The sequence below is a fragment of the Lethenteron reissneri genome, unplaced genomic scaffold (assembly GCF_015708825.2).
Source record: "Lethenteron reissneri isolate LAM-NWPU_2019-01 unplaced genomic scaffold, ASM1570882v1 scaffold_487, whole genome shotgun sequence".
NCBI lineage: Eukaryota > Metazoa > Chordata > Hyperoartia > Petromyzontiformes > Petromyzontidae > Lethenteron > Lethenteron reissneri.
Genome location: NW_026892009.1, coordinates 1 through 25,492, shown reverse-complemented (window position 1 = coordinate 25,492; position 25,492 = coordinate 1). Strand labels below are relative to the sequence as shown.

General features: G+C 47.3%; 1 protein-coding gene across 1 annotated transcript; it reads left to right on the top strand.

Annotated features, from left to right (window-relative positions):
- Positions 1–1,248: 1,248 nt before the first annotated feature.
- On the top strand, positions 1,249–25,486 carry LOC133339869 (integrin alpha-8-like; the record flags this gene model as incomplete). Its single annotated transcript, XM_061547997.1, has 6 exons — positions 1,249–1,509; positions 2,513–2,580; positions 5,016–5,160; positions 14,376–14,468; positions 18,924–19,003; positions 25,410–25,486. Coding segments are annotated over exons 1-6 (646 nt in total), but the record flags the coding sequence as incomplete, so codon positions are not given.
- Positions 25,487–25,492: the final 6 nt, after the last annotated feature.

Sequence of the window (25,492 nt, the reverse complement as noted above, 5' to 3'; positions counted from 1 at the left end):
GGCCCTTTACACCCGCATTGCTTTTCAGGTTGCAATTCAGCCGAGGTCGGCTGGATTTTCTTTAGGGGGGAGGGTGATGTAATGCGGTTGTAAACGGCCCTTCTGAGGTGCCGTCAGGGGGGGAGGAGTTAGGTCACGTGGGGGGGAGAGGGGTTGAGTATAGAAGGAGGGGAACCGGAAGAGCAAGGGGAGTGACGGGGAACCAGGAACAGAGGAAGGCCACGAAGGGCGAAGCGGGGTGTGGCGAGATCGCCACGAACACGGGGGAAGCGAGGATCGGCACCGTTGGCCAGCGGTGACCGACCCGAAGCAGCAAGGAGGCTGCAGTCAGCAGCGGGGCTGCACAGAGAGAGTGGGCAGCGGGTCTGCATACAGTGACAGCCAGAGGGTCTGCACATAGGGGTAGCAGCGAGTCTGCAGGGAGGAGGTTACAGTAGATGAAGCAGAGAGTCAGAGGGGTGAGGAAGCTATAATAGCAGTGAATAGCCGGGGGCTACAAATACAGGAGTTATAACAGCGTGCCGTGTGGGTAAAGACGTGAACCTGAATAAAGACACGAAGACAGAAAGAAGTGTTCGAGTCCTTTTATTACACTTTTAATGCGACTTCTGGTGCTGCATGGTTTTGCTGATGGCCTTGTAGTCTGGTTCGTACGTGGTGAGGTTGAGCTTCATGCAGGCGTGACCCGTGAAATTTATCTTCAAAACTAATTTCTGTTTATTTTTAAATGACACAGTATTATTAAGCAATATCACAAGTATTTTAAAATCAGTTCCAAACGGATTTATTTATTTATTTATTTTCAACTCAAAATTGTCTGGGAGCCATATGCTGTCACTGGAAGAGCCATATATGGCTCGCGAGCCATAGGTTCCCGACCGCTGAGCTATCATATGTGGCCCTGTCGCTCCTGATAAAGAAGCTAATAGCTCAGTGGGCTTTGCCTGGTAAAATAACAAGTCTTTTGTTGTTGATTTTTTCACATTTCCTACACTTTGCACTCCTCTCGTGTTTTTGTAATGTTTGTTGTAGTAACCTTACGACCCACCCCTCATGGGCATCTGTGTAAAAGATTTATTATCGCTCATCGGATTTCTCCTGGATAATAAAAATTCAGATTTTGTCATGCAAACGTCAATTTCCAAAGATTCCTTGCTCTGCGGTGATGCGTGTTGATATCAGAGTAATATCTGCCACTTCAGTGTAAGGCTTTAATGACAAAAATAATTGGCCCTCCACATATTTTTGTAATTAAGAGTCGTACTAATTCATGCACTCATTAAGAAATGTCACCTTACTCTGTTGTCATTGAAGGTATTTAACACAATGGCTGTGAGTGAGACACTGAGCGAGCCACTGGCTGTGCCGCAGGGCGAGTCGGAGTTCCGTGACAAGCTCACGCCAATCTCCGTGGGCCTCAACCTCAGCCTGGATGAGCAGGCGAGGCGGGGCCCTCACGGCCTCCACCCCGTCCTCCACCCCTCCAGCCCGCAGCACGTCAGCAAGCAGGTGCAGCTCACGCATGCTCACCAGCGAGCTCGGGCCCACTCTCTCCTTCCCCATGCAGGCCCCTTTATGGAGGGCCTCTGGGCCACAAACTCCCAGCAACAGCAGCAATCCCCCACACTTTGACGACCATCATCATCTCCCGTCTGTTGCAGACACACGGCAGTCTAGACTCTCATTCAGCATGATTAGCTGCGTATGGTGCGAAAGAAGTTCAACATACATACATTTAAACTTGTGAAATGGGCCCTCCGGTTTCTATTTTTCCAAAGTGAGCAGCCATTAAGTAGATAGACGACGCTGTTGACGGGTTTCCAGATCGCATCCCGCTTGGGGGGATTGAGGGTCAACTCAGCTCATCGTCATCCCTCTGGGGTCAATACAATTGTTGCTACTTTGTGGGACATCAATAGCGGTCATCCTATGGAGTGCTTCACCCCACAGTTTTAATTCAGTTGACCTTGGTTTTGGTATCCTATGTGGTTTATTGCGAGGTGCAAAATATATATACAATTGCTCAGCTGTTGTCTTGTACAGCGTTGTGAGATGCAGCTTTGCATGAACGATGCTATATTACAATTCAACTATTGTTACCATGGGAATGTGGAATTTCCACAGTGAGCTCGGAATTGCTGGTGGAGATGAACGCCACTCTGATGCTCATTCTAACACTAAGTTTGAAAACTGAATGGAGCGGTTGTTAGCCTGCTCAGCGTTGCCTGTCTGGCCTCACTCAATTTAGAGTGACGTAGCTTTGTACAACGCCAATGGGGCATTGTAAGTAATCGTTGTTTTGTTGAGTTCTCTGACACGCGCCAATACCCAATTCAACAGAATGTGGATGAGCACCTGATGCCCATAATGACGTCTAACATCCCTGCCTCGTCTCCCCATCAACACACACGCACAGTTAGCAACATTTCCCTCCGTCGTGTTGCCTTTAAAATTGATGATTGGTTTGTGACGACGATGATGATGACAGTGATGATGTTTGTCTCCTCCTCAGGCCTACATCTTGCTTGACTGTGGTGAGGACAATGTCTGCATCCCCAAGCTGAAGCTCTCGGTCACGTGGTGCGCTCACGCACTCACAGCCACACGCACGCACAACCACACTCACAGCCACACACTCTCTAAGCCACACGCACAAACAACCATACACACAGCCACACACACTCACAGCCACACGCACACACAGCCACACACACAGCCACACACGCTCTAAGCCACACACACAGCCACACACGCTCTCAGCCACACGCTCTCAGCCACACGCACACACAGACACACACACAGCCACACACGCTCTCAGCTACACACACAGCCACACACGCTCTCAGCCACACGCTCTCAGCCACACGCACACACAGCCACACTCACAGCCACACACACTCTCAGCCACACGCACGCACAGCCACACACACAGCCACACACACTCACAGCTACACGCACACACAGCCACACACACAGCCACACACGCTCTCAGCCACACTCACATCCACACACGCTCTCAGCCACATACACAGCCACACACACTCACAGCCACACACACACACAGCCACACACACACACAACCACACACACAGCCACACACACTCTCAGCCACACGCACGCACAGCCACACTCACATGCTCCTTCGGGCCACCCAAGTTCACTTTCCTTAGTGGTGATCACTGATACGGTGGCCCTCTACATGCCAGTTCTACGGGACCCCCTCATCCAAGAGTAGCTGGAGCCAGGCCTGATGCCAACACCAGACAGTCAAACTCCTCTCATCTATCGATCGTTTCCCCAACAGTGGATCGTCCACGAGGGTTGACAGATCTGCTATGCCAGGAGTCGGCAACCAAAATAACAAGAAAGGCCATTTTTTTCCGAATTCGGTTAAAACAACCCAATATCTCAAGAGCTGCAATGCACGTGAATACGAGACGGAGGTCTCCTTGCTAAGTCACGTGTCACGAAGCGGCCCTTCAAGAGCCGCGTGCAGCTCCAGAGCCGCAGGTTTGCCGACCCCTGCGCTGTGCCGTTACCATGAGGCTCCGACCATCATACATGTCCGACACGTGTTGTGAGACGGACGTCGCCCTACCAGACAGTGACACCACATTTCAAATCAATCGTGGCCCACGGATCATCCCCGATGTTCCGAGGGGTGAACTTTTCTTTTCACGTCCATTCCTCCCCTTCCTCTACACTCACAGACAAAAAGGAGATCTCATGCAGGAGATTGTGTGTTCAATCGATGCCATAAAAGTTGGGATTGAAAAATAAAGTCGAGCAAGTCAGCACAATTTTTATATACACTTTCTAAAATATGCTCAGCATGTGTTGGAGCAACACATGAAATCAGTAAATCACCACGGGTTACAGAGACAAGAGGTTCTGGAGAGAAAATTCTGCTTGAAAAAGTGCAAATTCCTAAAGCCACGTGTGACCCGGTGGATGTCAGAGACGAATGCATCCTCAGAGTCTAGTCCAGCTTGCAGCTACCATGCAGTCCACTCGGAAGCTGAGGCTCTTCCCACTGTAGCTATGGAGGACTGAGGCGGCAGGAGATTTGTTATCGGGCGGCAGAGTGCTGACACTCACGCCTCGCAACAAGAACGGCCAGCGTTTGGTTCCCGACTCGGGCAGCCTTCCGTGTGGAGTCTGTACGTGCTCCCCCTGTACTACACGGGTTTCCTCCGGGTTGTCCGGGTTCCTCGCATAGCTAAGACAATATACAGCGTGTGACTGGGGGTTGGCTAAACATCCCGATGCTGATCAATTGCCCGCAAATGACACAAGCAGAGTCACAACATTGCCCCCTACTGCGGGACACTCTTGAAAAATAACGTTGAGACTCCTGAGTGAGGCTTTCCTGGTGACACAAGTGGAACGATAATAATACAATTGTTTAACGCATAGACTTTCGTGACCAATATTATCTATGATAAAAAAAAATTGGGTTATATCGCGTAAATACGAATGTGTCGTTAAACCCGCCAACACCCAACACAGCCAATTAGTAAGATTTGTCACGTAAACAAAACGTGCCAGTTAGTTACTACTTCAGCACACCGCTTGTGTGTTGGAAACTCCACAACATTATCATTTGAGTTCACGACGTTCTGCTGGTTATTGACTGTGTCGGATGGTGGTGGGTTTACCAACACATTTATAACTATGCGATCTAACCCCCCCAAAAACAACCCCCTTTATTATCAATAATAAAATAACAACAATGATCAGATTCCCCATGAAGAGCCTTTGCCCCACCCGTCTGTGTAAGGGCACCTGGCTGACCGCTCGCAGTCCCCTACGTAAGTGGGGCAGCGAGCCCATTTATCTCCCTCGCCCCCAGCCCGTGAGCTCCATGTGCCGGGGCTTCCACACGCGGAATTTATGTATTTATGTGCCCCCCCCCCCCCCACCTCCATTGCCGCTGCTCACACTCCATCCCCGAAAGGGGCACCTGGGCCGTCTGCGATGGTTTCTGAGCGAGTTTCCGTGCCCCCCCCCCCCAGGGACCGCAAGGCGCTGCTGGTGGGGGAGGAGAACCTGGTGACGCTGGCGCTCGTGGCACGGAACGCGGGCGAGGGCGCCTACGAGGCGGAGCTCGTCCTCGTGCTGCCCCCCGAGGCCGACTACGTGGGCATCGTCCGCAACGAGGTGAGGCCCCCACCTCCCCTTCCCTCGCTTCCCCTCCGCCCTGCCCCCTACCCCTCGGCCCCCCTCCCCTCCACCCCCCACCCCCTCGCCCCCCCGACTTGTACATGCGGCGCCCACCTCGTGGCCACGGCTCGTCACGGGAGGGCCTTGCTGATCGACGTCTCACCAGACGTAGATTTGCAAACTTCCACATGGGGGGGGGGGGGGGTTGGGTGGACCTGAAATGAAGTTTTTTTTTTTTTAAACAGGCCTCTACGTTAATAAAAAAAAACGTATTTTCTCTGGCAATGTCAACTCATTTTTGTGGCAATCATCTCCATCGCCCGCCCCGGTCCCACCCCTTCACTTGGAGCCACCACTACGGTTTCACATTAATCTTCTCTTGCTGTTGCTAGCAGGTGATAACAATGTGGGATTTTTACTTAAAGCTTTCGTGACTGCAGGAATTCAAATTCATAATTAATTTTAACCTATCTACGTGATTCATAATAAAAATTGCAAATTTTCCGATGATGCTGGATGTAATTACCAGCGAAACGTCGTACTCAAAAATTGTAAATGTTGTGGATTCACTCAACACACCGGCGGGGGGCTAAAGCAGTGAACTATTTGTCTCTTGTCAACGTGACACGTTTTTACTGATTGGCCGTGTCGGGCGGTGGAGGGTTGCCACACATCTATAAATAACGCGATCTAACCCAAAAACCTTTATTATGAATAATATTGGTCGTGAAAGCCTCACACGTGTTAAACTATCTACGTGACTTTACCGATAGACACAAAGAAAATGTGGGATTTGTAACGGCCACAGTTTTTTGTTCGCTGTCGGTGACAGCGAGAGAGACAATGATTCAGAGACGTAGGAAACTACAACAGTTGCCCCAGCTATGTGATCCTCTGTTGGGATGTTTGGCCAACAGTCTGTTGTGAAGAGTGCGAGGACACGCAGTGACATCCAGTCTCATTTGTTTAAGCCCGAGGGAAGTCTGTAGAGATTCATTACCACTTCTGTATAGGAAAATTGGAATACATGAAACTATAATAGAACAGTTATAATAATAATTACATTACGGTAACTATTGTTGAAACGGTTTTGTTACCTCGCATTTGTCAATGTGTTTGCAAGTTGTTTATTTGGATTTGGGCCGATACTGAAAGAAGATCGCACACACGGACAGATGACGGCACAGGTCTTTAAAGTCCACTCTGCTGAAGACTCGCGTCGGTCATTCCCCGTACAAATTGCCGTATGACTGGGGTCGCCAAATGCGTGTTTACACCGGCAAGAATTGAACGAAATAACGACTAGAGCATCTGTTTACCGCTGGTGAAGCAAAGCACCAAAACAGAGATGTGTTTTGCCCGTTTTGCGAAGCTGTGAATCTTGCCTGTTTGCTTTCATGAATTTAAGCGCAATGTCGCTTTGCGTGTCTCTCCGTCGATGCACTGATTCGTTGTTCAAGACTTTCGTATTAATTTGAGACGTTAGAAAATCATCAAGATCACGAGCTTAACCCACGCATTGTCCAGTGTCGCTTTTCGTCCAATTGTTGGCAAAATTCCCAGGATTTTTCCACGACCAATAATCCGGTGATGTGGTCTGGTTATTTTCGTCAAGGTGTCTGTCTGACCCAATTTCCTTTAAAAGAACAAATTTGACATCGAGGTAAATTCAATCAGTTGCTCTAAAAACGAATGCTGCGCAAAACCATAATTAACGCAAATAAACATTATACGGGCATCAAGAGCGATGACGAAGCAAGACATCGCATCGTAACATATTGGGCTGATGCACGTGCAAGTTTATTGTAAAAATTATTTACTCAGATTCATTTTAAATGGTTACAGTAACACAACAGTTTTTGAAAAATCTTCCACTACATCAGTAGCCTCATTAAATGCAATGTGCTAGGTTATAATGAGTTATTCTTGTTATATTCTTGGTTCTTTCGGTAAAGTCACGTAGATAGAAAAATGATAATAATGTAAAATACAAATAATAGAAATTTAATAAATATATACATTTGTAAATTTAAAATCATAAAAGCAATTTATTATAAAAATATATATATATAAATGTGTTATATATCTACGTGACTTTACCGAAAGAACCAAGAATAGGAATTACTGCAGTCACGAAAGTTTCACGTCTGAGTTATTCTTTCTTATCTGCTCTCCTATGGAGAGGCAGGCAGCCACATGTGCACAGCAGACGTGGCGCTGTGTGCTGTGCTTTGCTGCTGCTCGACAGAGGCAGCAGGGCTCTTGGCGTGGCACGTAAATACCACGATACCCCACTGCAGGGTAATAGGACGTGGAGCTGCCATTTCGTATTTACAGTCGATTTGGCAGCTCACATCAACGGGTGCTGTGGTCCATCATGAACTGTCCTGAATCTGGTAACGGAAATATATCTGATTGCGTTTCATGATAATGCAACAAATGTCACTTTGATTAAGTCCGTGGTTGTGAACAGAAATGCCGCAGGCATCCCTGACGTGCGCTGTTTCCTCTTTCTCGGGGTTGCTGGATGTGTAGACCGTTTATTATACCTTTGGATGCATGCACAGAGTTTTGTAAGCATTCTCCCGAACCCAGTGTGCGAATTCTTAAACCAACGCAAAACAAAAGCAGATCGTGGACCCACTTGCATACGTTGGGTTGTGGTTCTGCTCGCAGAAACTTTTTCATAAAAACGACTTCCACTCGAATTATTGATCGGATGCTATGCACCGTTCTGGAGGGCAGATTTGGCAGAACCCGTGGTCCCGCCGTAAATTGCCACAAATCGCGATGCAGGGGTGGGGCATGTGGAGCATTCTGACACCAGGGTGAAAACCCCACCGATAGATGTCCAATCAACCGTGCCCCCAACCAACACAAGACAAAGATCCCCCGTATAGCCTGAACAGACTTTTTGGGCCAAGTTCCGTTAGGGAGTAGCACCTATGAAGGCCAGCAAAGCACACGAGGGGGTAGGTGGCCAGCACCACGCCCGACCACCTTTGTCTCCCCAGTGGCGATGTTTACACACGGTACCAGGTACTCATCTGAGGCTGAGTCGACCTAGGGTAGGCCCAGGACCGGTTCAAATAATCATCACCGATGTTGGCCACGGGCGGGATTTGAACTTGGGTCGCTGGGTTCGTAAAGCAGCACGCTAACCGCTACACTTCCGCTCCCAAACCGCCACACACACAAACTCACACGTATACATTCGAGTACCTTTGCAGTAGTCAGAAGCGACCTGGCCACAAATGATAGCTCAACGAAGTGGCTTATTATCACGTGGAAATGCATAGCAGCCAAATACTCGAAACGCATTTTTCTAAATGTCGAGGGAAAAACCAGAGGGCCGGGAAAAATATCCATGCGACCACGTGGAGAGACACGCACACTCCAAACATACAGGCATATAGGTTTAGTTCTATCCCACGACCTCTTGTATACCAGGCGAGGTAGTTAACATCTCGCCAACGTGGCGATAATGATTGAACTTTACTCAGTGAATGATTGATATCTCGAGCACTTTGGCAACTCTTCTCATTTACAACATTTAAAATGTGATCTCACTGTGCTAGACCAAGACACACATTAAAGTCATAAACCTTGGTATTCAACGAATATGGTACCCAGTAATAAACTGAAGTTTGCCATGATTTCCATGTTGGATCATATAAATTCGAGTGCCCCCTGGTTCGGCTCACACGTGTTCACATTTGTGCACGTTATTGTAAAGATCTTCGAGACGGGCTAAAAAAACAGTTTGAACGAAGAACAGGGCACGTGGTCTGGCAATGATGGCTCTTGTAATAAACCCGAGTATGATTACGTACACAATCCAGATATTTTGAGATATCCTGGTTCCTTATTTTCTTTTCAAGTTATTAAACAAAGTCGTTTTTATTAAACACAGGCCGAGACAAAAAAAACAAATACACACAAATAAGTCAGTCTCTTGGCTGGGAAGTTTTTTTTGTGAGGATGAGATCGGAGGGGTTGGGGGGGGGGGACCGCAAGAGCGGAAAGCGAGAGCTCGCGATGTGGATTGGTGCATGGAGGAGTGGCGAGGGAGCGTGCAGGGAGCACGCTGCCAACGCTGCCACCTCCGCCTCGTTGGTGCTGCGTTGCTCACGAGCGCCGTCGAGATCAGTGACGGGCAACGGCGGACGAGTCGGTGGGCCACGCAAGAGGCCCTCCTTGGCCTCAGTGGGCCGCAGCGTGACACCGTCGCTCGTGCACTCACCGCGACCCCCGAGCATTACCACAGAGACACCGAGGCCAGGCGATCCACGAGGGGGGCTCCACGGGACGCAGATTGCCCACCGCTGGCATAGATGATGGTCACGTCGATCATCAACGTCACGCACTTGCCCGTTTTAGTTGTATGTGGGGTAGTCGAGTGTCGGTGAGCACCCGGTGCTGAGAACTCGGTGAGCTGAGTTGTATTCGAGTCCACGGCTAACATCGGTGGCGATTGAGATCCGTGCCACCGATCCGCCCTGACCAGCACGGTGAAGTATGGACAAACAACGCCCACGACTGAGAGAGCGTGGGGGAGGGCCTTCGTCCAGCTGTGGCGCTGAAGTGCATTCATGATGTGCCACTGTTGCATAATGACGTGCTATTTCTAGCCACGGTATTGTGCTAGGAAACACTGCAGAGGTATCCGGGTGCGTGGTGCTGGGACACGAGGCAAGGCCAGTCACAGCGCTGAGTCAACGCCACTGAGGTCCTGCAGGCAAATCTGAAGCTCCCTCCGGGGATGAGTTGAGATTCCCCACAGCTGTCGCTGATTTGTAACGACGACTACACAAACTAAACCCCTCGGTGCACGGGACGTTGCGCTGAACTTAGCGAAGTTCAGCTTCGGCGGAGATCATTTGGCAGTCACACGGAGCAAGTCGCTGTCCCACTGCCGCCGCCCGGGAGAGGTCACGTGGGGGGGGGGGTGGCTATAATCACGATGAATCGGCTCAAATGTATTCTTATGCCACTGACAACACGACATTAAACGTACATAATAAAAAAATATAGTTTTCTCCAAACATATATATTTGTACAACACATTTCACTAGATATTCTACAAAAAACAACTAATCACGTTCATCAACATCACTGGTTTACAAGGGGTACATACATAACGGGCGGACAGCTTGGTCAGTGATCCTTCTGGAGTGCAATGGGAGACTGGTCCTGTGAACTGACCTCGGCATGAGACGGCTTCTCAGACGACAAACAGGAAACGAGCTCAAAAGCTGCGGTGATTTGTTATTATTTCTACTTAGAACTCGCAAGGTAACGAATGTCTTCCCATATCTCCAAACCTTACTATCATTTATGACGCTCGGGTCTTGCCAAGTTTGCAGTCGGGTGCGATGTTGCTATTGCTGTGATCCCAATCATGGCCCGATATAAATTGAAAACGAATTGCTTCTTGTGTTTAGTAATAGTAATCGGGTTTTACCCTTTTGTCTGGCACCAAAACTGACACCTTTATGCAAGGGATCATGTTTGCAATAACCACAACACAAGCAGTCAAAATGCAAACAAAAAGAGACAACTCTGATAATGATATGATATGTCCGTTTTTGGTGCCAGACAAAATGGTAAAAACCTAGTACTATATCTTGCTACTGGCACAGGAGGTCTCATGATGTAAATTGTTGTGTTTAGTTTGTTGTCCTTCCCCCGCACCTCCGATTAGCACGACTGGCTACTTAGGGTGCGTGCACGTATGTTTTGAACTTCTTTTTCACCGTACGTAGCCAACCATGCTAATCGGCGTGAAAGAAGTTCAACGTGCCTTCAATTGTGTAACTCGCAGGTGATTTGTCAGCATTGAGATGTTTTTCGCCAATACTGTTTACAGTGCCGTGTATGTATATTTAGCTATGGGAGGAAACCAGAGATCCCACAGGAAGCCCAGACAGAACAGGGAGAGAACATGCAATCTCCACGCAGCACAGCATCCCGAGTCGGGAGTCGAGCCCAGGCCCCTCACGCAATGACGTGAGGGAGCCTTGTGTCAGTCTGGTGTAGAACACCGATCCTTGGCCTCGCGATGAACCCTGAAAGTTGCTGCGCTACCTGGTGCACGATGCCTGCAATCGCTGCTGGTGTCCGTTGCACCCGCTAATGGCGGCTAGTGATTGTTGTGATTACAGGGAACCGGATAGCTTCGCTGTTCGTGTAATTTCAATCGAGCCCCGTGCGTTTGGAGCCGATGTTCACATTCCCACAATTTCTGTCGGGAATTGCCAAAGTGCACCACTTCCTGCAAGAATTGAAGGCCCTGTCATGCGGGCAGGCAATTATGTACCAGGGTTGCGGCAAAATCCCACGTAACGAAGTTATGCTCAACTAAAATTGTGATAGAAAATATGTAAATTAAAATTGTTCCGGCTTTTTTTTAAGTACACTGTATAGCCCGGCTTAGTCCCGTGGCCCTCGCAAAAAAATAATTTTCAGAGCTCTCTCGCCTGGCTCACGAAAAGACAAAGACAGTGTCGAAAAAGACAATCACAAAGATTTAAATGTTGTTTCATGGGACCTCCTTTGCCAGTACCAAAATACGGGAATGAAATGTTATTGCCAAACATATATCAGTCCTCTTTGTCCACCCTCACTGTTCAGTGTCAACAATAGCCGCTCTCTCCGCGAGGACAAAACACGCCGATTGCTCCATTAATGTAATAATCCATCCCTCCCTCCTGCGGGCGGAAATAAATTTCAGCGGAGTGGTTAACGGAGCTCGGCGCGGCTCCGTGTGACCTCCGGGTGTTTAACTGCCCTCAGCTCTACGGCGCAGCTGTGCCTGCTGCAAGAGCAGCAGTTTCCTCTCCGTCCAGCCAAATCAGATGGCTCGCATGTTTATCATCCGTCTACTGTGCCCTCGTTTTCAACTAATGTGCCGCTAATGAAACCAAACATGAGCGCACAAGGGACTGCATTCTGTCTGCGCACGCGCACATGTCTAATGTTAGAAAATGAGAAAAACTTTATTAAAATAGATGGGAGGTCATAAAGTGCCAACGTGTATTGCCTAAAACAACTCTGTTCTTGAGACCGAATGGATCTCTAAATCCAATGGTATTTAGTAATGAGAGTAGCAGCATTGCTGTATATGATTACATTGTGCATTTAACATTTTTCCCCGTACCACTAACAGGCCAAATACAATTTTAACTGCAGTCATCATCTTATAGCCAGACTGAACTTTTCACAGCCTGCCTGATTTAGGCCACTATAAAGTAATTGTAAGAGCTTGAGATATGTGTTTTCGCAGAAAATAAAAGTTTAAATAGGGGGGGGGGGTGGGAGGAAATACAGAATTTATGACGATAGTCTGGCTGAAAAGAGAAAAGACGAGGAATGACTTCCCGCGTGGGAGATGTTCTGCCCTCTCTCGTCTCGCGGCTCTGGCTGTCGCGATAAGGGAGACGTGAGCTCCACTTGTGAGGCCGCGTTGCTTACGAGCCTTCGTTTATGTGTAAAAATGACCCTTTTGCACGTTCGTATTAAAAACATGTCCTTTTGACAGTTATTTGGCCGGTGATATTTCAAAAGTGGTCCTGGCATCTGGCGGCCCACAATTACTCGGGGCACGAGCAGAGAACGTCCCTCCAAGACACCCAAGCCGCCTCTCATCGGGAATCCTCCACACTTGGGAACAAATAAACAACCGTCCGCTCGTATGATGTGAACATCGGAGAGTGTGCTTGGGGTTATTACATCCAGTGCTGGGTGCCACTGCTCCACTGGAAGTGTATCATCCACACTAACAGTGCCCCGCCATTTGACTCTTTGTTTTCCTCTTGGTTGCTGACCTCAGGGCCGCCACTCCGATGCCCCAACGTGTGGCGGAAATAAAATAACCTTTAGTAGTCGGTTTTTACCCTTTCAACTGGTACAAAAACTGACACCTTTATACAAGGCATCATGTTTGCAATAACCACAACACAAGCAGTCAAAATGCAAACAAAAAGAAACAACTCTGATGATGATAATGATATGCATATCATCATTATCATCATCAGAGTTGTTGATGATAATGATATGCATATCATCATTATCATCATCAGAGTTGTTTATTTTTGTTTGCATTTTGACTGCTTGTGTTGTGGTTATTGAAAACATGATGCCTTGTATAAAGGTCTCAGTTTTTGTACCAGTTGAAAGGGTAAAAACCTACTACTATATTTTGCCACTGGTAAAGGAGGTCTCATAGTGTAAAATAACCTTTGTGAGTTGCAAAGTGTCACACGGCTGCACCGAAGGGTCCGGTGCAGCGTGAAGCGACTGTGAAATAGAGCTTCATAGCTTATCGGGTTCTTCCAGATAAATAAAGATTCTGATTCTCATTCGACTCGCCAAAGGGAAGTGTGTGATTGTTGCTGAGCTGGGTAACTTTTATGCGTTTGTGTTTTCTGTGCGTCTTTTTTTGACTTTCCGCTGAATCGTACGTCATGGTGCTGTTTGCATTCTAACGCTGTTCCACGATTTCACGTATTGTGTATAGTATTCCATGGTTGCTCACGAAATTGCCATTCGCGATTTTTGGCTGTCTGGAACTCTACACGACTGCATCGAGTGAGAGAGAGAGATAGAATGTGATGCAACAAAGTGATGAGATAGATTGATGAGATAAAGTGATGGGAGAGAATGTGATGTGATAAAGTTATGAGATGTATTATTTAAGTATGTATTTGTTTATTTCAGGCCATTATCATTGTCTGTGAAATTTACTATTCGTGAGCATCTCTGGAACATATCCCTCGCGAATAACGAGGGAATGCTGTATGTCGGTGCAATGTGAATGTGCGTGTTGGTATGACTTACTGTTGTACTCGTACGCGTACAAATAAATAACTGGCCACACCCTGCTGATGAGACTCGGAAAGTCGATACCAGTCTGGGTTTTGCAGCTTGAACTAATTTTGACAAAAAACAGTCCTCCTACATTGGTCGATAAAACTAAATATGACAAATTTTTCCCCAGTCAAACAGAGCCGTGCGTATTGATACAATAAACAATAATAATGCATGTGCCTGGTGAAAAAAAAAAACCAAATCATAAAAAGCAGTTGTATTTCAAACACAACTTGCTGTTAAAACAAACAATTCCCCGAGCATGTGGCGGTGGCGGCGTCGTCTGTAACCCTGCTGCCTGGTCTCCCCCCCCCCACACCCCATCGCCCCCTGACGCCGCACAGTCGCTGACTTTGCTGAGCTGCTCCTACAAGGCTGAGAATGCATCCCGGAGCGTTCTGTGCGACCTGGGCAACCCCATGGCCGGCCAGAGCAGCGTAAGTCTCGCCGCGAGCACGCGTTCGCCCACGGCTCACCTCTGGATTTATCACCTCAGCCTTAATCCCAAGCTCTCCTCCCAATACTCCCACAGCCTTAATCCGCAGCCATCCATCACGCCTCGAACTACTTCCTGCCCTCACACCGAGCCTCGACACCCAGACCTTATTTATTTTATTCACAATTTCATGCTCAAATCACTTTCTCGCGGACTCTAATCCCAGCGCTGAATCCCGGGCCTTGACACCAAGTTTTTCCCACCTCGAACTCCCTGCCCTGGTAAGCGATGTGTGCCATTGGAGCAGCAGAATAGACTCGGAGAAGCATTTTTTTTATTGTTCCAACGCTTCTTTTACGCTTTTATTTTTCGCCAGAGAGTGGCCGGGTGATTGGCCGCTCGCTGTCACAATCAGATTAACCGTGTTTACTGAACAAAATTCTTTGCTTACTCGATGGATCTCTGCACTCTATATGGGGTGCATCCTACTCTGCTGCAGCCATATGTTCCACGTCTCACTGTGCGTGCTCTGCTGGCGTGTAGCAAGGAAATCCGCTATTGACAGCATGTAAAACATTGTTATGGGACTATTCATCACAGTCCTACTGCTCTTTATAGTTTACGCTTCACCAACCCTGCATGCAGCAGGGTGGCGCAGTGGTAACACCCGTGCCTCACTGCAAGAACGCGCTTGGGTTCGATTCCTGACTCGGGTGCCTTTGTGGGGTGTGTGAGTTCTCTCTCCCCCTGTTCTGCACGAGGTTTCTCCGAGTTCTCCAGTTTCCTCCTATATAAATCAAACATACATTTCGACTGGTGTTGCCCACTCACAACGCTGGTAAAATTATCCGCAAGTTACTCAATTTGGATTGCACACAGCCAGCCAGCCACAACAGCAGTAGCATCGTACAAACTTGGCAGGACCCTCCTGAAACAGAGCCTCGAGTCTCGGGTGAGGCTCCACGTGGCAAGCGAACGTGACGAGTGACGCCGTGATGCAAATGCGATTCACGCCTTGCCCCGCTACAGTAGTTCAGACGCAGTTCAGACGCAGGCGGGGGGGATTGAGCATTCGCCGTTGTCACAGAGGAGGGGAATTGAAGTGCTCCGCCACTGTTCCAGACTCACAGGGACGATGACGAAGGCAAGCCGACCACAGACGAGGAAATAAAACTGAAACTTTTAAGATAATATTTTTTTTCAATCCAGGGATTGCTCCACATTTAAGGGTCGGTGGCAAACGTCACTTTGCCAAAGAGCCATCGTACATACAGCATGGGAAGTGTGGCCAATATTCCAGTAAACAACTCGGCAAGTTTCGACTGCTGTGATTTTCACTCACCCGCCCGTGCTGTTTTCGTTTACTAACTCAAGCTCATGGGCATGCTAATTTATCCAGCCCCCACCGGTCCCTGCACGCCACAAACTCTCCCCCTCTCCCCCCCGTGAACTCCTGCAGCCACGACTCTACACCCCCCCCCTCCCGTGCCTATTTAAAGCCACAACAGCCGATCATTATTTCTCACCTGATGACGGACGCTTGTGTTGCGACCGAAACGTCGTGTTATTTTATTATTATTTTTCATCTACGTGACTTTACCGAAAGAACGGGAGAGTATGAACAACGGGATTTGAGATGAAAGAGCTCCGGGGGGGGGGGGGGCGATTTGGCAGCGCGTCATTGCCAGGTCTCCTGCAGCCTCCGTGACGCAGCCACCACTGGGGCTCCTCGTTGGCACCTCGCAGAGAACAATACTTCCTGTCCCGAAGAGCGCACTGCCTTGTTCTGTGGGAGACGGAGCCTTCTGCAGCCAGGCGATTGTGGAATCCCTCACTCGGTGGCGAGATGTTAACTACCTCGCCTGGTATGCAGGAGGTCGTGGGCTCCATTCCAACCCTGACGCCTGCTGTATATTTGGAGTTTGCGTGTCTCACTCTCTGTGGTCAAGTGGATTTTTCTCTGGGTCCTTTTTCCATCCACATTTAGAATCAACATCACGCGTTTAGAGCATTTGGCTGCTACTCTACGTGATGAGCTACTTTGTTGAACTATCATTTGTGGCCAGGTCGCTTCTGAAAAAGAGTGATATAGTTCAGTAGGCGGCCTTACCTGGCTAAATACAAATTTGTTTAAAATTAAAAAGAGATTAGTTTCGTGTCGGTCCATTAGATATTCTAAGTCTGCTTCACTCGTGTTTTAATCACGTCTTAAAACTCACCTATTTGTACAGGCTTTGCCTGTAACTTAAGATTTGAAAACCACGTATTTAATCGCTTTTATCATAGTTTTTATTTAATTTTATACGAATGTCGGGTGTAGTCGTTGATATGGTTATTAACAGCTTTCTAATTCGCTTAGATTCAATCTATACTTGTGAGTATAGTTTATCTCTATGTACAGCGCTTTGAGACACTTTAATATGAAAGACGCTTTGTAAAATAGAGGTTATTATCATGATTATTATTATCCACGCTCGGGCAGTCACAGATGTAGGCTTATCTGACAAAAGTTCCTCATCAAGGCCGCATTCAATAGAACATACTTATTCGTGATTTTTGCCAAGTTTAATATGCATGTGTGTCTTACATGTTAAATACTAATAATATTAATGTTTGAGATTCATATAGCGTCGTGGTTCATACAAATTTAATCTCACAATCGCTGAGGAACCACAGGGAGCGAGGCAGCCAGGCGGTGAGCCGGTGCAAAAAAAAATGGCCCAAGCTCTGCAGTTCTCTATATATTAAGAAATTTTCAGCCAGATAATGAGTGTTCATACGTGTGGGAGGAAACCGGAGAGGGCAGCTACTCTATCCCATACAGATGACATTAGTCCGCACTTTGCGGTACCAGCGATCCAGGGTACGGCACCCCCTCGATGCCCACAGCAAGGGAGTTTCGCACCATCTGTGCGGTGATCCACCAACCAGCGCCGGTAAACGTCTGTGCAGACCCAGCACGGCGCACACGTGAGGAGTGTCACGGTGCGTCGACCCATCGATCGGTAGCGATGCTTAAAACTCAGGATAGCATTCATTGCACCGCGTGTGGAGAACGTCTCTACTTTTCAATGTTGCGCCTATTATATGACGTTGCATTTAGGCTAACGGAATCTGTGCAACATTGAGACAGAAAACTAAATTCAAATGAGAAAGTAAAATCTAGAGACAAAATTTTTGTTAGCAAATCCAGGCCTAGAATGGTGACTTCATCAATTCGCTGGGTGAATTGGTGAACCCCGATTATTTTACTTGCATGCTCTTCAAAAGTGCAGGTGTTTCTGAATAATGGAGACCTCTCCCGGAAAGCCAGTCGATTTGTCAACGCGGCCCAAAGTTGAGACTTTGAAAACGAAACATGAATTGAGCACGAAATGTTCGTGAAGTGAAGACCACCGGGCGACAAATCTAAACTAAACTATTTTTATTTTATTTTACCAGGTAAGGTCCACTCAGCTGTTTTTCAGAAGCGACCTGGCCACAAACGATCACCCAGTGAAGTGGCTTATCGCCACGTGGAAATGTATTGCAGCCAAGTACTCAAAACGCGTGATGTTGATTCTAAATGTGGAGGGGGAAAACCGGAGGACCCGGAGACAAATCCACAACGGGGGGGGGGGGGGGGGGGGGAACACACAAACTCCAAAATATACATGCACCGTCAGGGTCAACATCGAACGGCGACCTCCTGCATAGCAGGCGAGGCAGTCAACATCTCCCCAGCCACCGTGGCGCCCCCTAACCCCCGCGTCGGACTGAGACGAGGGCACCCGGAGAGGCGCCGCGTGGAGGAGGGGCCACCCGCACGTGGGGCCGTGCCTCTGCTCGCCGTCTCCTCTCTCCACGGGAAATCACAAGCGGCTGCCTCGTGGCAGGAAATTGGCTCGCGGCTGACCCCGCTCAATCGCAGGAGACGTCAATCCCAGAGGCAGGGCCGACATGTAATCGAATGTGCGAGCAATAACAACGCGGTAATACCTTAATGGCTTCGTTTACAGTAGGACTTATCCCATGTTTACCTAAGGGGCCGTCCATAAATGACGTCACGCACCTGGGGGGGGGGGGGGGCAGACATTTGTGACGAGGGGGGGGGGTGAGAAATGTGACGTCACATCAAAATGCGCAACTTTAAATAAATATAGACAACACGTTCTACTTAATTAAATAGACTTTTTAATAAATGTTTTCTCCTACAACATCAGAGTGCAGCGCCACATTAAATACGCACTACAATGACAATAGTTTAAAGCGATTTGAAGCATGTTTTATATTTGGGGGGGGGGGGGGGCAGAGCTTTGTGACATCATATTTGAGGGGGGGGGTCTGGCTTTTTGTGACGCCGTGTGACGAAGGAGGGGGGGGTCAAAAATCGTCAAAAATCGCGTGACGTCATTTATGGACGGCCCCTAACCGCCGCTACCCTCCTCCCCCCGTGTCCCTTCCCATCGTGCTGCAGATAGCGCTGGGCCTGCGATTCAGCGTCAAGCGGCTGGAGCAAGCGGGGCCCAACGTCACGTTCGAGGTGCACGTCAGGAGGTGGGAGCCATTGTGACGCGCAGCGGAGCACGCGCGTGCTGCGCGCACGTGACCGGACGTGCACGCTGGGAGACACGGGCGGGCAGGGTGGGGGGGTGCCCGTTGTTTAAGTGGCCAAGAGCCCGAAAGGTAGCTTGGATATGTGGGAAGCGTAATTGAATTACACTCACCGAGGTTAAGAACCAGGCGACATTATAGACTGCCAGTTCGCTCGCTGAGGTTAAGAACCAGGCTACAGTCTATATTATAGACTGCCAGTACACTCACCCATATTAATAACCATTGCTAAAGTCTACATTATAGACTGCAAGTACACTCACTCAGGTTAATAACCAGGCTACAGTCTACATTATAGACTGCCAGTACACTCACCCAGCTTTATAACCATTGCTAAAGTCTACATTATAGACTGCCAGTACACTCACTCAGGTTAATAACCAGGCTACAGTATACATTATAGACTGCCAGTACGCTCACCCAGCTTAATAACCAGCCTACAGTCTACATTATAGATGCCAGTACACTCACTCCGATTAAGAACCAGGCTACTGCAGTCGACATTCGCATTTTTTTTCACTTTATTTATTATTATTTTTATTCACTTCATTTTGTATTATTATGTTTCTATCTACGTGACTTTACCGAAAGAACCAAATAATAATAATTGAATTATTGCAATTCAAATACACAGACGAAAGTACAAAGGTCTCTTTCACAATGAGGGGGGGGGGGGAAATCAAATAAAACAACATTTTAGCCGCTAAGCCCATGGGTCTTACAAATCTGGTTGTGAGTGTAACTGCTAGATTTAGGTTATGAAATAAAGTCGCAGCTACGTCCTCTCGGGAATGATGCGGGTTCCTAAACATCCGCTTTACTGCACACGGCACGCTTTTAATATTTCTTGTTTGCAGAAATTACAGTGTATTTGTTATTGGTGGGAAACCAGCGGATTTGCTAATGCCCTGAGAAAACGCCACTTCCTTTACATATTGTAAGTTTTGATATGTAGCTGCAGGAGACGATTTCCAAGCCTCTTTTGGAAATCAAAATGAGTCTGATTTTCGTTGACAATCACACTCGGGGGCTTGCGTTGTTCGGCGACATTCCAGGACTAAATCACGTGGCCCGTCCTGTCGCAAAAATAATCACCAAGTCCGTTTTGCAATATAAGTGACGAAATAAGGAGACTGCATCTTCCATATCTGTCTCTCCACATTAGGAAAGAAAAGTATGGATTTGTTTTCACACATCCCTTCAGCCGCACGGCTTTCTGGGAGTGCTGTATTAAATCAATGCTGAAAGAATGCAATCTCAGATGACGGAATCTGTAAATATATGTTCTATATCTTCATGTGGAGAGACATAGAGAAAGGAGGCAGACATTGTGCTTATTGATTTGGCAATACGGTGTACTAAAACTATTACAATAAATTTTTTACCAGGTTAAGGCCCACTGAGCTATGTAGCTCTTTTTCAGAAGCGATCTGACCACAAATGATAACTCAACGACGTGTCTTGTCACGTGGAAATCTACAGCAGTCATACGCTAAACGCACGTTTATAAACGTTGAGGGAAAAAAACGGAGGGACCCGGAGAAAAATCCACGGAAACCATGGGGGAGAGAGAACAGGCAAACTCCAATATACAGGCATCGTCAGGGTCGGGATCTAACCCATGACCTCCTGTATACCACGCGAGATCATTAACATCTCGCCATTGAAAATACCAATTGCATTTGTAACGCAATGCGGATGACGTCCCGACACACAGAATATTCCTTTTGATATGACTCGAGTGGCAGCAGAGGAATAACACACTGATTACACTTTTCAGCTGTTAAGCCAAAATACAAAAATAAATGAACCACGTCCACATGGAAGTGTTGTCAGCAGTGGGTACGTTTAACTCGAGACCCCTCTCCCGCACGCAGGGCCCTGTTTGTTATTTCTAGCTGCTGGTGCCGCAAGTCTCCAAGCCATAGCCTCCATTCTGTGCTTCGGAATCAAAGTTTCTCGCTGGCGGCGGCTCCGTTGTCCTGCGGCTATAATAAACTCGCCACTCGCCACTCACCGCACTCTGAGACATGTTTGATGTTGATGAAGATTGCTAAGTTCACGTGTACACTTTAGATGCTCCCCTTGGTGAGATGTTTTCTCCCTCGTCTGGTATGAAAGATGTGGTGGGTTCGATCACGAGCCGAACGCCTGTATATTTGGAGTGGTCATGTGTATTTTTTCCTGGTTATTTACCTCAACACATTTAGAATCAAAATGCGTTGAGTTTTATTTGGCTGCTTAAAATTTCCACATGATAAGCCACTTTTGTTGAGCTATCATTTTTGGTCAGTCGCTTCTGAAAAATAGAGCTATTACCTCATTGATGCTGAGGCTGCCTAGCAGATGCCCATACCAGCTGCTTTTACACACGATTATCTTTGTTATCTTCGTCACAATATGATACCTACTGCAATGTATTTGCATTGACATTAGCACGAGAGTTACCGGACTCGGCACATAAGTGATGCAGCTTGAATTTTAAATGGTTTCCCTTTAGTTTAAATGTACACGTGTGGAAGATGGAGGCCCAACTTAAGCATCCCGAGGGGGCATCGTTCGGCTCCTTGTGGTGGACTGATGGCCTCGAGGAAATTGAGGTGGAACTGCTCCCAGATTTACACACAGATGAATTCCGCCATTTGTGGGGATTGCATTCGGCTGAATGCATTCCCCACAGAGGGAGGGAGGAGTTAGAATGGAGCTGGGACACGGCCTGAAACTTTGGAGTGACCGTCAGTTTATGGTGTGAGTTTCTCTACGTGAAAATGCCGAATCCTGAACGCGGTGAGAGGCGATTGAGAGGCTCCTCTATTCTGACAAAATGAGTTCTAAATCCCCCCCCCCCCCCCAGAATGAAGTGCGTCACGGCAAAAAGCCATCGATGCAGCCACTGCGGCGATGGTTTTTACGTTGGGCCTTTAGGTGAACATTCCACGGTTGAAGTAGATGGTCGTGGTTTGGGATGGTCGTCCACTGGCCTCACACTGAGCCCGCACACCTCAGACCTCAGTGGTCGATTGTAGCAACAGTTGCAGGATGGCAACTTGTGTTGCTATCAGTGGCATTGGTTGCGATGACCTCGTGACCCTGTCCATGTTTATTTAGATACAAGTCGTAAACGGTAGCGGCCTAGCGTTTGCTGATAGGATCACGCGCTGTGGGAGGTGAATTACCCGGTTCGCTGATGATGGTTGTGTATTTGCCATTGTACAACGTTCCGATGACCCTGCTCAATAAGTGAAAGCAGTCCGCTGTTGTTGGTGGCCAACACTTTTTTTTCTTCCCAAAAAGGTTTTTTTGGGTGTTCTCCAGTCATCAACGTGGGCTCGACGAGATGTCTCTGCCTCGTCTCTAAAATAATTTAGAATTCAATCAGTCGGTCAAGCTTCAGTCAACCGTTGGGGTTCATTTCATCTCCTGGTTAAATAACGACGCTTGCGTCCTATCCATGCGTGTTGGTCGCAATGTTGGTGATGCAGCCGCGTTGGCAGTGGAACACTTAATTAAAATAAATTCGACACATTCGTCAATAATACTTTGGCATTAAAATAAAATAAAAACTATATCATAGGTGACGATTTGGGCAAAGGGCCCCCTTCTTCGGAGCTGATCGTGGATGTTTTGAGTTAAATTTTGACTTAAAACTTTCGTGACTGCAGGAATTCACATTCTTTGGTTCTTTCGGTAACGTGGATAGAAAAATAATAATAAAGTGAATAAAATAAATATAAATAATAATAAAAAAAATGTAGGTGTTGAGTTGTTTATATTTATTCGGGAGGGGTGCAGTGGTGCTCCCTGCTGTGGCTTTCCAAGCCTCCTCCCAATTCACTCGCCGGGACTCATGGAAGCACCGAGTCGTTTACGAAGCGCAAGAGCTATTCCGCACGCGCTGCAGCCGCTCCCATCTCTGTAGATTTCATCCCGCAGCTTTGCACGGCCCAGTCCGCACTTTGCAGAATGATTTCCCCGCTTTGCAGAAAGGGTCTGCAAGGAGGCTGTGAGCCGTGTGAATCAGTTGACACGTGTGTGTGTGTAATGTGTGTGTGTGTAATGTGTGTGTGTAATGTGTGTGTGTGTAATGTGTGTGTGTAATGTGTGTGTGTGTAATGTGTGTGTGTATAATGTGTGTGTGTGTAATGTGTGTGTGTGTAATGTGTGTGTGTGTAATGTGTGTGTGTGTAATGTGTGTGTGGTAATGTGTGTGTGTAATGTGTGTGTGTAATGTGTGTGTGTAATGTGTGTGTGTGTAATGTGTGTGTGTGTAATGTGTGTGTGTGGGTGTAATGTGTGTGTGTAATGTGTGTGTGGTAATGTGTGTGTGTGTGTAATGTGTGTGGTGTAATGTGTGTGTGTGTAATGTGTGTGTGTGTAATGTGTGTGTGTAATGTGTGTGTGTGTAATGTGTGTGTGTAATGTGTGTGTGTGTAATGTGTGTGTGTGTAATGTGTGTGTGTGTAATGTGTGTGTGTGTAATGTGTGGTGTGTAATGTGGTGTGTGTAATGTGTGTGTGTGTAATGTGTGTGTGTGTAATGTTGTGTGTGTAATGTGTGTGTGTGTAATGTGTGTGTGTAATGTGTGTGTGTAATGTGTGTGTGTGTAATGTGTGTGTGTAATGTGTGTGTTGTAATGTGTGTGTGTGTAATGTGTGTGTGTGTAATGTGTGTGTGTAATGTGTGTGTGTGTAATGTGTGTGTGTAATGTGTGTGTGTGTAATGTGTGTGTGTGTAATGTGTGTGTGTGTAATGTGTGTGTGTGTAATGTGTGTGTGTGTAATGTGTGTGTGTGTAATGTGTGTGTGTGTAATGTGTGTGTGTGTAATGTGTGTGTGTAATGTGTGTGTGTAATGTGTGTGTGTGTAATGTGTGTGTGTGTAATGTGTGTGTGTAATGTGTGTGTGTGTAATGTGTGTGTGTGTAATGTGTGTGTGTAATGTGTGTGTGTAATGTGTGTGTGTGTAATGTGTATAAGTGTGTGTAATGTATGTGTGTAATGTGTGTGTGTTGTGTGTGTGTGTAATGTGTGTGTGTGTAATGTGTGGTGTGTAATGTGTGTGTGTAATGTGTGTGTGTGTAATGTGTGTGTGTGTAATGTGTGTGTATAATGTGTGTGTGTAATGTGTGTGTAATATGTACATGTGTGTGTATAATGTGTGTGTATAATGTGTGTGATATGTACATGTGTGTGTATAATGTGTGTGTGTAATGTGTGTGTGTAATGTGTGTGTGTGTAATGTGTGTGTGTGTAATGTGTGTGTGTGTAATGTGTGTGTGTGTAATGTGTGTGTGTGTAATGTGTGTGTATAATGTGTGTGTGTGTATAATGTGTGTGTGTAATGTGTGTGTAATGTGTAATGTGTACGTGTGTATAATGTGTGTGTGTAATGTGTGTGTGTGTAATGTGTGTGTGTGTAATGTGTGTGTGTGTAATGTGTGTGTGTAATGTGTGTGTGTGTAATGTGTGTGTGTGTAATGTGTGTGTGTGTAATGTGTGTGTGTGTAATGTGTGTGTGTGTAATGTGTGTGTGTGTAATGTGTGTGTGTGTAATGTGTGTGTGTAATGTGTGTGTGTGTAATGTGTGTGTGTATAATGTGTGTGTGTGTAATGTGTGTGTGTGTAATGTGTGTGTGTGTAATGTGTGTGTGTGTAATGTGTGTGTGTAATGTGTGTGTGTCACCCGACCCTGCCGCTCTACGGTGATTAGCCTGATATCTGTGGGGGCGCTTTTGGGCTCTTCTCATTTGGCTCACATGAACGACCTCCTCGAGGCAAGTTCCTCAATGCAATGAGCGAAATGTGTGTGGGGAACGTTTCCGCTGCACCGCATTCCGATCTGCTCTGGAATCGGGCCTGACGATTGTTCAGTCACGACTATGTTTAGGTTCTCTGTCATCTCTGTCACATCATGCCAAAGTGCTGGTTCATCGATATAAACTAAACTAATTGATCTAGTTGTTTTATGTTACCAGAAAAAGCCCACTGAGCTATGAGCTCTTTGTCAGAGGGAACCTGGCTTCATCGAAGTGGCTTCATCATCATCATCGCCGCTTGTGGGATTTCATAGCAGCAGCCACATCATCTGAACGCGTATTTCTAAATGTGGAGGGAAAAACGGGAGTACTCTAAGAACAATCCATGCGACCACCACTGGGAGAGAGAGAGAAAAACACGCAAACTATAAATATACAACAGGCATCGTCATGGTCCGGTATCAAATCCACGACTCTCTGCGTGCTCGGCAACGGAGACAACATTTCCCCTCCACCACCGCCGCAGAGTCCCTGTTGCCTCACGCCGCGCGAGCATCCTCATCCGCGTCGCCCCCTTGTCTCCCTGCCTGTGCAGTGCGAACCAGGAGGCCCACGAGCACGTGTTTGAGGCTGTGACGCTGCCCGTCAGGGTCTCCGCTCAACTCGACCTCCGTGGGT